The following is a 16,446-nucleotide window of genomic DNA, read 5'->3' on the forward strand; positions in this document are numbered from 1 at the left end:
CTTATATTTATAGACATGTTCGATTTTAATGACACATTGATGTTCATTTTTTCAGTACTAATTGATCATCACCTTATTAATGATGTAGCCCTTTTGATTGACACAAACAGAAATTCAATATTCATACTTCACATCTAGGTATTTATAATTCAACAATTCATTTATTCCGTGTACTCGAGTCCAGATTATCAGATCATAAATTAAGATTAGTCGGACAGTCAAATATAATAAATTTATATGTGTATAAACAATGAAGATTATCGACTTGAAACTGATCATTTTGTAAAAGTTAAAAAATTTTTAATAAAATTATATTAAATATTGGCTTTAGTTTTGAATAATAGTCCATCTACATATTTAGTAAGCAATTTATAAATTATCTTATGAAATAATATACATAATAATGTACAATAATACATATTTTTATAACACCACATTTTAATCTATTTTATGCATTCGCTCTCATGTGCAATCAGATAAAAAAATTATTCTGTTCTATGACTTGGTGACAAACATTAGCAGAATTACTAGATGCTATCTATTAGTAAATATGTCACTTTTCTTCGAAAAAACAATCATTCATTTTATTTTAGAATTAACAACCCTTCAAAGGTTGGAAAAAGTTAGTCCTTGAAATTCTTTCAATAATCAAATACTTCCATCTTGAACGACTTGCCTTGAATTTCTTTCGGCGTGATATTTTTATGTAAATTATTACATATGTGGTTTATATCTTGATTATTGCTATCTTTATTATCTTCAGGAAAGTTTTCCAACGACGCACGATTTTCGTCGAGCTAAAAATAACAGTTAACATGGTTAGTGGTTATTTAATGATGTAGAAGCAATGATAATATGAATTTTGGAAATAATGATGATTCATTATTATTTAAATGTATCAGATCGATTAAGTAAATTACATTAATAAAAATGGTGTAATCAATTCACAACACTTACCACTGGTTCTTTCGTTGATTCAGTTGTATTGACCCAGTAAATATTTTTCTGATGTGTATTCATGTTAACCCTAAAACACTTATATTTCTTCAGAAGAAAAACAATAGGGATTGGGGCGATTCCAACAAATATCATACAGATACCGATTATTAGTACCCAGTTTGGATACTCTGTTGTTATTTTTCTGCCCTGTAATAAGAAAATGAAAAAAATTTTCTTTTACAAACAATTAATTTGAAAACAATCAATAAATTATAAAGCTTTGAGAAAAACTCCCACGCGAAATTGTAAATTTAAGTAGCTTGCTAGCCTTCAAAAAAGAAGTTTCCAATTAATTATTAAATCTTGATAATTAAAATGACGTCTAATGAATAATAAATAACAAATTTAAATTTAATACATTAAAGATTATGATAAGGATAAAGTGAGTGCAATTCACAGAATTATTATGCTGAGTTATTATTTGAGTTGGTAATATTAAAATTCTATATTTTAAATTTTTATTTTCTATATTAATTTACAAGTTCAATTTGATTTTACTTTGTTTATATATTAATTATTTGAATTAATTTTATTCAATACTATATTATGTACTTACAGAAATTATTTTCTTATAAAAACTGTATGCACTATATAATAGAAATTGCTATTTGGCCTGTGCGTTGGCATAAATAAACAAAATGTAAATTAACTACGTTTCTGAACGAAGTGATTTTAAAACAATTAAACGATCAATCAGAATCAAAGTATAATTTAAAATTAAATTTTAAATTTCTCAAAAATAAATTATACAAAAAATGCATTAATCTTGGCTCAAGAGCCAAAATCTTGAACCAAGAATACCATTTTGAAAAAAATAATTTTCTTGAGTCAAAAGAATAAATTCTTGAATTAAGAAATTATTCTTGGTCTAATAAAATTTTTTTGTTTCAAGAATTTATTCTCTTGACTCAAGAAAATTATTTTCTCCAAAATGGTATTCTTGGTTCAAGATTTTGGCTCTTGAGTCAAGATAATTTTTTTATCAGTGTACTTACTAAAGAAGGATCCCAAGTTGAATATTTCGGTTTGATAATTAACATTGAAACAATACTAGAAATTAAAACCACAGTTATAAATATCGGTGCAAGAAACCTCCATGTAATTTTCCAATAAAATCCTGGCTTATATCCGGTCATGAATTCAATATCCTTCGAAAATCTGAATAAAACAAAAATTTAGTATGCTATAAATATTCTTTAATACTTAAAAAATGAATATACTTTTCATAGCCATATACATAGGCAACGGCTATTACTTCCATCAAGGCAATAAGTACCAAGCCAATTGTGCTAGCGAAATTATCGAAAAACTCCAACCAATACTCTCCAGCTCCAGTGCAAAATATGAGGCCAATAAAAAAACAAATTGTACAAATAACTCCAGTTAGGTATGGTTTTTTAATTTTTTTAAAAAAGTTTATTTCGAAGACTACGCAGAGCATTCCTTCTAATAAACCGATCTGCGTTCCTAACCCCAGAGTCAGAAGCATAAGGAAGAATATACAAGACCAAAATGGTGCGCTTGGCAATTCTACAATTGCTTGAGTAAAGACTATGAAAGCCAATCCTGTTCCTTCGGCTGCCTAAAAAATTAATTTTATTTATTTAGACTTTTGTGATGAACATTTAAGTATAGTTTACTTACTTGATTCAATTGTTCAGAGACGCTACATTGTTTTAGAGTGAAATTCATTGGAACAAGAGAATGGCTGTAAAAATCAACAGCATTTTGATATTTTTCTTCGGGATCATTGACATCACTTAGTAGACCATGTAGTTGAAGAAGAATCCGATTGCTGAAGATATTAAATAAATTTCAAGTGTTGTTTCTTTTTTCATTCTAAGAAGCTTACCTTTGAAGACATTTTTCCACGTTTGACACAGCTTTGAATCCCAAAATTGTAAATACTACAATACTTGCATAAATAGCAGTAAACCCATTGCAGATACTGACTAAGATAACATCTCGTACGCAATTGTTATCCGTAGGGTTGTAACTTCCGAATGCGATCAGTGAACCAAAAGCAGAACCGAAACTGAAGAAAACTTGGACTGCCGCATCTAACCACATTCGCGGGTCTAATAATTTTCCAATCTGTCAAAAAAATTCATTTCAGTAATACTGATAAACATAAATTGTACAAACAAAAATATATATTACTCAACCTGTGGTGTGAACATATGTTGCAAACCGATGATAGCTCCTTTCAAAGTGATCCCTCGAATGAAGAAAACTGTGAGAACTATGTACGGAAAAGTTGATATAAAGTATATAACCTGAAAAATTATTAAATAAAAACATATATGTTACATTAATTGATGACACTGTAATGAGCAGACACTTGAAATTTTTTTTAAATTAAATTAGGTCGAAAAAATTATTTTTTTAAAATTTATTGATCATTTTTTAGAGCTTCTCAAGATGGAATTTTTTAAGACACTGAGGTTTTTTCACTAGAATTTTTTTTTTAATTTTCTAACAATTAAATTATTATAAAAAAAATTAAATAAAAAAATTCCACATGTAAAAATAAAAAAAATTATTAGTGGAAGATTTTTAAAGCATTTTTTTATTGCAATTAATTTGTTTTAAAAATAAAAAAAATTGCACTTATTTTTTTTACAATTTCTACGTGTTTAATTTTATTATTGCTACAATTTATTTGTCACAAAATTAAAGATATCAAATGTCTCTCAACTTCAGAATCATCATCAGTATCATAATTTTTTTTAATAAATTTTTCTTAATTTAAGGGGACCCGGTGATCTAGAGGCCTAAAATTTAAACTATTTTAAAAAATTTTATTTCTATGTGAAGGTAATGACTAATGCTTTCAAATTTTTTTACAGTTATTCTATTACTTATCAACTACACAAAAATGAAAATCAAAACAAAAAAAAATTTTGTTTTAAATCAGAAAAATGGCGCTGAAGTTTAATTAGTATAATTATAGTTATCGTCGGTACTAAAATGAAAAAAAAAAAAAAAAAAAATCATTTGACAAAATGGCGCATAGTTAAAAGTAAAAATCTGAAATTCGTTTTCAAAAAATACTTTTAACTACGCGCCATTTTGTTAAATATTTTTTTTTTTTCATTCTAGTATCGACGATAACTATACTTATACTAATTAAAAATAATCAGTCATATTTTTTAATTTCAGATCAGAGGGAGAGATCAATCTACCTCCACCAGTCAGGTCCATTTTTTTTTTTTTGAGAGGGGAACTTCAACGCCATTTTTCTAATTTAAAAAAAATTTTTTTTGTTTTGATTTTCATTTTTGTGTAGTTGATAAGTAATAGAATAAGTGTAAAAAAATTTGAAAGCATTAGTCATTTCCTTCATACAGAAATAAAATTTTTAAAATAGCTTAAATTTTAGGCCGTAAAACCACCGGATCCCCTTAAATTATTCGTTAAAAAAATTATCAGATGTCTCTCAATTTCAGTATCGTCATTAATTATCGATAATTGACAATTCATAAATATTCATACCTTGCCAGAAGATTGAATTCCTTTCATAACAATGAAGAAAACAATGATCCAACTCATTAATAAACAAAGAACTATCCACCATTTGAGTTCCATACCTTGCTCAATAGAAGGCGAAGCGTCTAAAGTTACTCTGTACCAGTAGTAAGCAGTTGACGAGCTTTTCGAACATTCTTCAATATAATCATCGGTCGTCGTATTTTTTGGACAATCCGTCCACGCGAGAGTGCTCTGTATAAAATTATCTTGAAATTAATCTTCAAGTTAATAAAATATTTTTTTTATATACTAATTCATTATATATTAATCAGACACACAGTAAATCATTTTGATACCAAAAGTATGTATAGAGTAGACATACGGTATTTAGGTAAACAGTGCGCAAGCTGTTCGCCGATCAGCCGTCATGCCGTTGCTTAAATTTAAAGATTAAGTTTCAAGTTTTAAATTAAAGTTTTATTTCAAAGTTAACACTTACTTCAATACTTTTATTTAGATTTAAAGTGAAAATTCTTCCTACAGCCTTTTTGAATGCATTTTAAATCAATAAATATTTTAAGTGTAATTCATTATCATTATTAATATCAATCGGTGAAGTAATGGGTGTAAAATAAGAGTTACTTACGCGTAACGAACTGAAGAAATAAAAAAAACACCATGCTATGATTATATTATAGTACAGTGCAACGAAAAATGTAACGATGCAAGAAGATATGCCGATCCCGCCAAGACAGGGGTGAATTGTATTCCACACGCCAAACGCTCCTTGTCGCAAGCGCTGTCCAATTCCCAGCTCAATTAAAAATATGGGAATGCCTTCGAGAATCAACATTATGAAATATGAGACCAGAAAGGCTCCTAAAAATATAAAGGTGTAAGTTATCTTTAGATTTCAAAATAATAAAACCAATTATATTGGATACACAAGGTAATATTTCATTACTTATCGACAAGATATCGACAAGTTTAATTAATGAAATATGTTAAAGAGTAAATATTATTTTATCGTTTTTAAATATCATTGCGTTATTAGAAAAATTTTAATCTTGTTTTTTTTTAAATTTATTTGAGAATTCTTGTATTGATCGTGGAAGCACCCCTCTATTCTCCTTTATGGTGTTTCTGTCTCTCCTCTAATTTGTCTTTTTCTAATAATTTCTATTCAAAAAACAAGCAGTTTATATTTTTTTTCAGAGAAACATTTTATACTAAAAATTTGCTTACTGACGTCAAGAAGAAATTTATTTAAAAAAAAAAAAATTAAACTGCACTTACAAAAATAGAGAGTAAATAAACATACCACCACCATTTTGATGACAAAGGTACGGAAACCTCCAAATATTTCCTAGTCCAACGCTGTAGCTGATTATACTCATAAAAAATTGCAATTTTCCGGACCACGCTGTGCGTTTGTTTTCTAAATTTTCATTTGAATCATGATTATTTAATTCCATGGTAGTTGTTTTTGTTTTCGAAGGCGCTTCAAAACTATTTCTTCTTGTTGTTTCACTCATTTTTTAAAAATTTTTTATTTCTACTAAATTATAAAAATTTTGAAAAAAAACTAACTAAAAATTACAAGCGTGTTATATCACAAAGTGTACGGATGACTAAAAGAATAAGTTGCTAGAAATATTTAAATCCTTTTCAATGCTGACGTAATAAATAAATTGAATTTTTTATGTTAATTGGATAGTTAATTTAAAGAAATAATTTTTAATTTACGCTTTATTTTTGCTCGTAAAAAATACGCTTCTGTCATTTAATATTAGAGTATTAAAAAAAATGTTTCTACTTCTTAAATTAAATATTACTGAGATAACGCAAATCAATGTCGAACTCAGTTCTTAAAAACACAGGCCTTATAGCTTTAGGACCCATTAATGTTTGTATTGATTACGAGACTCTAGCTGCGAGTTACAACCATCAACTGAGATGCTGAAGCGAATTCGCGAATCCTGATAATTGAGATACAGGCATGCGCATGTTACCTCCTGAATTGAAAGAACAGGCTACTTAAGACATAAGTATTTGAAGCAATTATTAATTTGGCTTACAGAAACGTTCCCTAGTTACCTATTATGTTATTGTTAACAGTAATAGCGGGTATTAAATATAAAGCGGCTCTATCAGAAAAGATTTTTTAGCTTAAACATTAGAATATTTAATTAAACTATTCAATTTAATCCAACTTGAGCATTAGCAACTCTAAAACCGAGGAAGCCAGACAATTGAGTTACTGCTTATGAAATAGGAACTAATTATCATTACTCATCTCATCTGTTACAAACTCAATATATTCTTAATTAAAGCATGTGTTTTTTAACGTCACTGAATGGAACTAAGGTCAAGAAAAATGCTATTGAAGATGCAATGCGCACTTCACGCCCAAAGAGACAGACTACCGTGTAAACTCAATATTTTTCTCAAGGTAGCTTCTTACATTCGTTTTAATGAAATTTCATAAAATTACCGATAGATAATTAAAATTTTCATAGAAAATTAATTCAATTATAACTTTTAGTCCGTTACTTCGAAATCAAAACTTTTTTTATCTGCTAATTGGCTTTTCTTACTTCTTACTTTACAATATTTCTGTATATTTTTTAAAAACGACTCACCTATTCATTTTTAATAATAATTACCAATAACCGATTTGATAGTGAGTGAGGAACAAATGAGGAAGTAAGCAAAAATTTTAATGATATAAATAATAACTTAATAACCAATATCTAACAAAGTTTCTTACTGTTTATGTATTATTTTTCAAATTTACATTATTTAATAAGATAAAAATAAATTTCTGAGTAAATTATCCAATAAAATTAAAAAAAAAAATGAATTATCACAACTATTTCTCTTGTTGTTGAAGCACTAGACGATTACATGCATAGGTTGTGGTTACTCAATCATTTTTACTATTCCAATGTACAATATTGCCATTCTGTAAAAAAAAAATATTAAATAAAAATAGTAAGATTTTTATTATAAAAAAATACAAAGTGCGTACCTGGTGGTTTTTTTGATACAATCCAATCAACGTAATAACTGACATCAGTATTCACGGACGGACTTCCGGTAGAACAAGCCATGCCATAGATAATAAGGGCAATTAGAATTATTCTTCTTGTTTCAGGGTTGCGCCATAGCACGGGGCCGCCACTATCATTCTAAAAGTTAAAAATTTATCAAATTTCGACTGGTCAAATACGGTATCCCGAGTAAAAATGAAATTATTATTTTTTACGGAAAAATAATAAATTTCGTTCGACCGCCGCACCACCGCTGCACCACCGCCGTTTGGCGGACTATTACGCCGCACGCTAAAAATTTACTCCCCCTAGCATCGCCGCACTACCGCTGCACCACCGCCGCACCAATGCTAAATCATACCTACAATTTCACAAAAAATGGTATCATAATTAATTTATCACGCAATAATTAATTAATAAATAATGCGACTAGAAATCTTTATGTAAGACCTATTGATCAACCTCCTTTTAATCGAATGCCTAATATTAAAAAAAAAAATTTTTTTTAAATCAGGCCAAAGCACCGCGAAATTATTGATTTTTTTAGTCGTATTGTTGATGTAGATTTTCAATTTCGTCCTCGGGTTGCACAGAAGCGGTACGCCTATTGAAATACTCTGAAAGAATTTTAAAAATTGAACTGTGATGGGATTCGAACCTGGATCGTCTGCATGGAAGTTTCGAACATTGCCAACTGCACTGCAAGCCATACTTAACTTAAAAAATTTAGTTAAGCTATTTGAATGATCAACGAATATATTATTTCAATGTATATACCATCAAACAGTGGTACGGTGCGGCGGTGGTGCAGCGGTGATGCGGCGGTCGAACGAAATTTATTATTTTTTCGTAAAAATTAATAATTTTATTTTTACCCGGGCGCGTCACAGCTGTGGTGCGGCGGTGGTGCAGCTGTGGTGCGGCGGTGGTGCAGCGGTGGTGCGGCGAATAGAAATTTATTTACTTGTCACGGCGCTGGTGCGGCGGTGATACGGCACTTGTAAAATAACCAAAATTTTCATGGCTGTAGTGCAGCGGTGGTGCGGTGCTTAAAAAGCCGTGCAGCGGTGTTGCGGCGGTGGTGCAGCGGAATTCTGTTTTTACTCGGGATGATATTATAATTGTAATAAATTTTTTTACCGAGCAGCTATCTTTTGTCTCATCTAAAGTACAAATTTGTCTGGACCCGATTCGGTTTGGATATGCGTCAGAACAATTTTTCGCGGAAATTACTTTTACTTCAGCTTTTTGTAGTATGTTTGATGTCATTTCAACTGAACCAAGACTACCCCAACCTTTTTTGACAGAAAAATAACAGTATAATTGAATATTCTGAGAATTTATTAATTTAAAAAACTGCATAATACCTAATATCTCCACAGTCTTGCCTTCAAAATCTTGGCGCTTATGTTTAAATGGTAGGCAAACAGGGCCTACTAGTTGAGAAAATGTAATAGTACCGTCAATATTTACCAAAGCAATGTCGTAATCCAGATTCGCTTCATTGTATAATTCATGGATTATAAATGATTTTGCACGAAATAATTGTGTTGCTTTAGTTTCATTTCCTAGTTTGATTAAAACAGTCAGTTAACCATCATTATTGGTCACTAATAATTTCTAAGAAACTTAAAAACTCACTTATCGATAAGTTGTGTTCGCCTACCAAAACACCGATATCTCGAGGAACTTTGTTGTGGACACAATGGGCTGCAGTTATGACTTGTTTATTATTGATAATTGTTGCGCCACACCGAATATCACTAGAAAAAGTATTAATATCTGCCATCATCGGGTATTCGTTGACACCAGTATCATTTCCGTGGGCGATTCTAGTCTTTAATCACGTCAATTACCATAATTAGATTGAGGTTTCATTGTTATTATCTTAAAAACTATCAATTACTATTACTTATCAATATTTACCAATAAGTAAAAATGTAGATTAATTTTGGTGATTAATAATAATAACTTACTGGATTCTTCCAACCACATCTACAGTCATTGGTCACCGGTTTCGTAACAACAACTTTATTGAGTTGTTTTACAGCACATAAAAAATATCCACCTTCTGATGCCGGTGAGCTTATTAATCTTACATCAATTTCATTTTCTTCAGAAACAATGCTAAACATGCGCGCTCCGCAAAAACGCTGTACTGGTTTTGAATACGTTTCAATGCTGAGATATCCATCACGACAATTAGGACTCTATAAAATAAAAACTGTAATAATTTAGTGTGTAGTGTTTTTTTTTAATAAAATACCTCGGGTATTGAGAAAATCATGCAGGTTATTTGTATTGGCTGATCACTTTTCGCTTTCCATCGGCATTTTGTTCCTGGTGGATAATTCGCAGGATAATTAGGACTATTAATAGGATACTCCTGATCGGAAAATATTGGCTGCACAAAATCGCAAGCTTTGAATTCATTATCAATAATTCCTTTGACACTATGCAGAAACCACAGCGAAGAAAGTGATATTACTGAGCACACTAGACTATTCATTGTAATCACCAGGCCTGATAGCTTCCTCCTTCAATTGTAGACCGAATGATTTAGTTATTTTAATAATACTGTATATATATATATATAGGAGCGTATTAAGATGACACGGTAATAATACACTTGTGTGTACATTTAACAGGCGTATTTTAAAGTATTTATAAAATTTGGTATGTATTAAATAATTAATAAAAAATGAAAGCGTATTTACATGGGGTGGTCGTTAATAAATGTCATGCGATCGAGCCTATAATTTTATTTTATAAGGACGTGTTCTTTAAAATTATGATTAATGATTAATTTCTTCCGTGGTTATAAATCAAAATAATGATTTCTTACTTTTGAACTAATTGCTTTTTATTTTATCAAGACAGAGAATTTTTTTTATAGTAAAGACTATTTTTTTTTAAATTCCCGCTAAGAATATTGAAAATTTTCAAAAATCGGGAAGTTATTGGTTTTACCCCGTTTTTCGAAAATCGAGTTTTCATCAGATCTCGACGTTTTGAGGTCCTAGGAAGCTTCCCTGACTATTCCCGCGAGGGTATCACTGTGTGTGTGTGTGTGTATGTGTGTAAGTATGTAAACCTCATAACTTTTGAACGGTTAAACCGATTTTATCGCGGTTGGTGCCATTCGAAAGGGCTTGGCCAAACTTAGATTTTGAATACAATTTGGATTGATTCGGACCGATGGATTTCGAAAAATCTAAAAAAAACTGTAAAAAAAAAATTTTTCAAAAGTGGTTTTTTTGGAATAACTTTTAAACGGCTTAATTAATCAACTCCAAAAACTAATCAGCTCTTAACATAAAAAAATCATGTCGATTGCCGCTAATCCGGTCAAAACCAGTTGATTCGTTCGAGAGATATCGTGCAGGAAAGAAAACCCAAAAAAGTGTTTTTTCGGAATTACTCCGAAATTTCTAGTTTGACCAATTGAAACTTAGAAATTTTTATGAGGCTTAAAAAACTGCGTAGAATGCCGCCAACCGCGTACAAATCGGTTCATTCATTCAAAAGTTATTGCGGTTTGAAAATTCAAACAATAGTGTTCTATGAAACTTTCATCAGACTTTTGAGCTCAAAGAGCTCAAAAGCATAGAAAATGTATATTTTTGAGCTTGGAGAGCTCAAAACAACACATAGATTGTATTTTTGAGCTCGAAGAGCTCAAAAACTTCGTAGGTGCAATTTTAAGCGCCCAGGTATTAACGGAATTAGCGGGAAGTTGCAGGGATGGCCTTTAGGGTCAACCGTTTTCCTAATTTTTTTTTTATAATTGTGATATTTTTTTTGTGACTTAAAAATACATCAATTTACGTTATTTTCCCTCATATTTGAATAGATAAGTCACTCGATTGAATTTGCAGTTTTAAATCTAATTCTAATTTACAGTATGAATAATCTAAAAATAAAAGAAAAAATTAGAATTCATGAAATCTTTTTTTTCGATTATTTTTACCTTTAAGAGCTTGTCTTTCTATCCAATCAAGGTAAGCTCCAACTCTAAGATTAATAGATGGTACTTCAGGATCACATGAAGGATTGGGACTAATTATTCCTACTAGAAAAGTTCTTTTTGTTACAGGATCGCGCCACAGTACTGGACCACCATTATCGGACTGAAATCATTATTTTTGTAAATGTAATTAATGTCATGATTAAGTTAATAAAAATTTTTTTCATTGATAAATCGAAGATGTAGTAGTTGAACAATTGATTTCAGGAAAATTGAATTTTCCGACATAAATTAACATTTGAATTTGTAACCTAAATTTTTTCAAGTTCCAAATTCGATAATCAAAATATCCTAAAAATTAAATTAAGAATATGATCACGTTTTTGACCCAGTAGGTAATTAATTACCTGACAAGTAGTTTTGTTGTTTCCAAGCACACATAACTGTTTCGACCAATCAGAATTAGATTTACCGAGCTCTTTACACTTCTCTATTGCCACAACTCTGGCTTTAATTTGCTGTAAAATGGTGGCTTGAGTACCACCGATGTTCAAAAGACCCCAGCCCAACAAGTGAACTTGTCTTTTTTCAAATGTATTCGTCGGATTTAGAAAAGGGAGACAAGCAGGACCGACTAATTGATTATATTTGAAAGGTATGTTGACGATAACCACTGCAATGTCGAAATCAATAGTATCTTGATCAAAATTTGGATGTACGATGATGTTCGTCACCCTGTGTAACTCCATGGCATTTGTTTCGCTTTCTTTATAATATAAATAAGAGTAAAAATTTGTCAGTAACTATCTTTAGCTTACAGAAACAAGATTAAAACAAATTTACCTGTCGTTACATCGTGCACTGATAGAAGGATTTCTTAGCATTTAAGAAGATTTCTTTGTATTTAAGAAATCATTTCTTAAACATCATTTCTTAGCATTTAAAAAATATTTCTTAGTATTTAAGAAATATTTCTTTGTATTTAAGAAATATTTCTTAGTAGTTATATTTCTTAATATTTAAGAAATATTTCTTTGTATTTAAGAAATATTTTTTAAATACTAAGAAATGATTTCTTAAATACAAAGAAATCTTTTTAAATACTAAGAAATCCTTATATCAGTGTGTTCACCGACTATGACTGCTATGTTATTGATATTTTGGTTATAAACACAACTTGCTGCAGTTATAATTTGTTTATCATTAATTATAGTTGCACCGCAATTAATATATTGGCCTTTGATATTGATAATTCCAGCCATCATTGGGTATTCATTAACTCCAGTTTTAAACTAATAAAAAAGCTCCGGTCTTGAAGTATCAATTTGTTCGGGAATAATCGTTGGTACATCCAAAATGGGGTGACATCCGGACGTCCACGTAAAATTTTTTTTCAAAACGTTTTTTTTTTCAAAATAGCATCATGAAATGATTTTAAAAAGTAAAAGATGGTTTAATTTAAGTGTTTTTTCGATGTACATCTACTTATATCATTGTATAAGTATAATATGGTTGTGATAGAGGCATTTAAAGATCACAAAATTGCTTGACCTTGACGAGTCGAGTATAAAGCACAACCTCACGCGCTTCGCGCTATGAGGCGTGCAATAAGAAATTCATTTAAATTAAGTAAATAATTTTGAAAAAATTCACCATCTTGATTTGAGTAAAAAAATTCTTAAATTAAGAAATTTTACTTTTCAAGATGTTATATCCGGCGTGCCGTCTATAATACAGGGCCTCCCATTCCAGCCGAAAAGTACAGCGCTTGCATATTTAGGGAACAACAACCTGGACTGCGCGACAACTTACTCGTGGCCGAAGAATACACATTACCGCGCATTGTCACCTTATCAAAGGAACCAATTGTTTAATTAGTAGCCCCACTTAATGAATCGCAACCGAGGTGATAAAAGACGCGAACACCATAATTCGACAGCTTATTTACAAGGTAACAGTTCTGCCTTAAAGCCCGGGTGAGTCCTATACCCCGACACGTATAGGCAGACTTCAATTATTAAATTAATTAGTCATCTTTTCCCTAATTATTCATTTCGATTTCCTTAACGGTATTTCTGAGTTCTGTGATAGCGATTCTTCGAGCCACGATTCGTTGTGACGATAATCGAGATTCCCACAGTTCCAGTGACCTGGTCCCACTCTCAAATTATTTTCTTCTTCTGTGAATTTATAATCGGCGAACTTTTGTTTGCCGGAGTCGTTACTCCGGTTACGAACTCATATAAACTTTCAACCTTTGTTTTATGTTGTTATTAGTTAATAAGTGAATAGTGTAAGTTAAGACGTGTTTGCCCATAGGGCCATTTAATTGAATATAAACCTAAAAACCTGAATCGAAGTGTTTCGTCATTCATAAGTTAAGAACATTCAACCTTCAATCTCCAGTCAGCAGGAGGAAGCGAGAAGCCAAGCAGCGGAAGTCAAAGGTACAAGTCCAATTAAAGCCGAATCATCGTTGGAATTAGGATTCGCAAAAGTAAGTGGAGGATATTTTATTGTTTCCGAGGTCGATTGTCTTATTCAAGGGGCCCTCTCCGGGGTTTTCACCTTCGCGAACCCATAAAATATAAACTTAACGATTCTTTCGTTAGGGAAATTTATCTGTTATCCGAACCTCCGTTAATCCAGCTACCGCATTTTAAGATCTTATTTTTCGGACATAACAAAGAATTTTTCGTCCTGATTCAAGACAATGAAACTCTAAAATTATTTTCTTAGTTCAAGAATTTTTCTCTTGATTCAAATTAGCTTTTTTTTAGTGGAGAGATTTTTTATTTTTATTTTAAATAAAATAAATGATTGATTCAATTCTACAGCATAATCAATAAATTTTATGTTATAGAAATAAATTGGTCCATTAACCAAGACGTTTTTTTTTTTAAATTAAATAGTTTTCATTTTGACCCAAAAAATACACTGAGAAAAAAGTATTTTGCTACTAAGGATATTTTTTTTGATAATCAGAATACTTGGTATTGTGCTAAGAATACGTGGTATTTTGATTATCACAACCCTGATAGCCACAGTTTCAGACCAACCAAGTTGGTGTCAGATAGTTGCCACCAACTTAGCGACAACTTGCGGTCAACTTCCGAATTTGTAACTGTTGGCGCCAAGTTGGCTACAAGTTTCTGAGAAAAAAGAGACCAATCTACTGCCGCAATATGTCGCCAAATTTCTTGAGAAACTTATCGTCAACTTGGTGTGAAAAAGTTTCAGAGCAACTTTTGCCGACAACTTGGTGACAACTTGGTGAACAAGTTGACACCAACCGAGTTACTTTCCAAGAGTTGCCGCCAAGTTGGTGACAAGTTGCGGCAGTAGATTGACAGAAAGTTGCGGCCAACTTGGCTATCAGGGAATAAGTATACTGATTTTCACAATACCTAGGTAAGGTAAAAGCCCCGATAGATGATCACGTACCAGTATATGATCACTCCATGTATTTGTATATCTATATTCACAAATATAGGTATACAAATACATGGAGTGATCATATACTGGTACATAATCATCTATTGGGGCTTTTACCTTATACTGATTATCAGTATACCAATGTATATAACAGACTATTAGATGTTTATAACCTCACTTTACTGGCACAAATCAATTGACTTATAAAGCTAACAAAACAAATTAAAATTAAAATTAAAAATGTAATAATAAATTTTTTTCAACCTAATATAATAAATATTAGTTGAATTCTATTTTTACCAGAGCATAAATCAAATAAACTAACTGTTAGTGTTAAAACGTCGATGGCAGTGACAGCGCATATATTATAGTTTACTACGCAGAGTATAGGTCTTGAACTGACTTATATTCTGATAATCACAATACTTGGTATTTTGATTATCAAAATACCAAGTATTGTAATTATCAAAATACTTTTTTCTCAGTGTACATATGGCGTGATCGATAAGTTTAAACATTAGATGAAAAATCTTATTAATGAATAAAAGTACTTAAAGTAGTTGATGATGGCTAGCTACACATGGAAGATCTTGTCATTTGCCGATAATTGAACTTAATTATTATTAGCTCTACTGTAATTTAATATGACAAATATGGTTGATTAATTAACACTAACGGTCATCCTGGATAGTTACAAATAGATGTAGAAACTATGGTTTTTTTTTTTTTTTTTGAAAATGTAGATTTTTATTTATGCTCAAAAGAATACTTAAGAAATACTTAAGTCTAAAAATTACATCAAAAAATTTTAACAGTAGGTAAGAATAAATGATGGCTGGCTACGTTTAGTAGATCTCGCCATTTACAAAAATTGAACTACAATAAGTTATTAAATATTTTGGTATATCAATATTGAATTAAATAACAAGAGTTAACCAAGATGAATAGAATTGATGTCAAAAATTAGTAAAAACTATGGTATTGTTAACTGAGTCTTCTGAGTCACAAGTTTTAGACTGCCCAAAAAACCGTAGGTTCGAACCCCGGCAATGACGGTGTAAAGCATAAGTGAATGCAAATACAATAAAAGGTAGCGTGTCGGCCGAAGCCGCGGCCTTTACGCGTAAAGGTATATAATTTGGCTTAAGTTTGATATGTAATAGAGTTTGGGGTTCCAATAAATATATATATATATATATATATTAGGGTGTGTCAATTTTAGGCGATTTTTTTTTTCAACGAAAAAACAGGCTGAAAACTTGCATGAAGGTGAGAACAGAAGCCTGTTCAATGCGGAGTTCTTAATATCAATATTTAGAGGTGTCTGTCCCTAATTTTTCATTTCCCATTTAAATAACATAGGAAAAAAAATTCTTTTTTTTGTTTATTTTTCTAGCTTGGCATACGCACCTCATATATATAAGTCAATAGCATATTATTGTAGAGAATTCAACGCTCTACAAAAAAGGTCTCTTACACTTTTATCATAAAGACAGCCGTTCTAAAGTTATTCAGACGTAA

The 16,446-nt window shown here is 30.7% G+C and overlaps 3 protein-coding genes across 5 annotated transcripts; all 3 read right to left on the bottom strand.

Moving 5' to 3' along the window:
- Positions 1-53: 53 nt before the first annotated feature.
- LOC123275321 (sodium- and chloride-dependent transporter XTRP3) lies at positions 54-6,432 on the bottom strand. Of its 3 annotated transcripts, XM_044743385.1 has the most exons (12): positions 5,792-6,432; positions 5,117-5,349; positions 4,970-5,014; positions 4,495-4,722; positions 3,165-3,275; positions 2,852-3,093; positions 2,644-2,794; positions 2,220-2,581; positions 1,995-2,157; positions 958-1,146; positions 637-797; positions 54-602 (listed from the first exon to the last, which is right to left on the bottom strand). In XM_044743385.1, the coding sequence occupies exons 1-11, from the start codon at positions 6,003-6,005 to the stop codon at positions 642-644; spliced, it is 2,094 nt and encodes a 697-aa protein (XP_044599320.1). In that variant the 5' UTR covers positions 6,006-6,432; the 3' UTR covers positions 54-602; positions 637-641. The 3 variants fall into 3 exon arrangements, with proteins under 3 accessions (XP_044599320.1, XP_044599319.1, XP_044599321.1); XM_044743384.1 differs by having other exon boundaries at positions 54-797; positions 5,792-6,431; XM_044743386.1 differs by lacking the exon at positions 4,970-5,014 and having other exon boundaries at positions 54-797; positions 5,792-6,431.
- Positions 6,433-7,261: 829 nt separating this feature from the next.
- LOC123272412 (venom serine protease-like) lies at positions 7,262-10,032 on the bottom strand. Its single transcript, XM_044739170.1, has 7 exons — positions 9,790-10,032; positions 9,500-9,733; positions 9,165-9,360; positions 8,891-9,091; positions 8,664-8,818; positions 7,502-7,661; positions 7,262-7,435 (listed from the first exon to the last, which is right to left on the bottom strand). Exons 1-7 carry the CDS (start codon positions 10,030-10,032, stop codon positions 7,410-7,412), a joined length of 1,215 nt encoding a protein of 404 aa, XP_044595105.1. The 3' UTR covers positions 7,262-7,409.
- A 1,317-nt stretch (positions 10,033-11,349) lies between these two features.
- On the bottom strand, positions 11,350-12,239 carry LOC123275328 (venom serine protease-like). Its single transcript, XM_044743399.1, has 3 exons — positions 11,898-12,239; positions 11,494-11,653; positions 11,350-11,436 (listed from the first exon to the last, which is right to left on the bottom strand). The coding sequence occupies exons 1-3, from the start codon at positions 12,237-12,239 to the stop codon at positions 11,363-11,365; spliced, it is 576 nt and encodes a 191-aa protein (XP_044599334.1). The 3' UTR covers positions 11,350-11,362.
- Between the last annotated feature and the right edge of the window lie 4,207 nt (positions 12,240-16,446).

The sequence above is a fragment of the Cotesia glomerata genome, linkage group LG1, assembly GCF_020080835.1.
Source record: "Cotesia glomerata isolate CgM1 linkage group LG1, MPM_Cglom_v2.3, whole genome shotgun sequence".
In the NCBI taxonomy this organism is placed as follows: Eukaryota; Metazoa; Arthropoda; class Insecta; order Hymenoptera; family Braconidae; genus Cotesia; species Cotesia glomerata.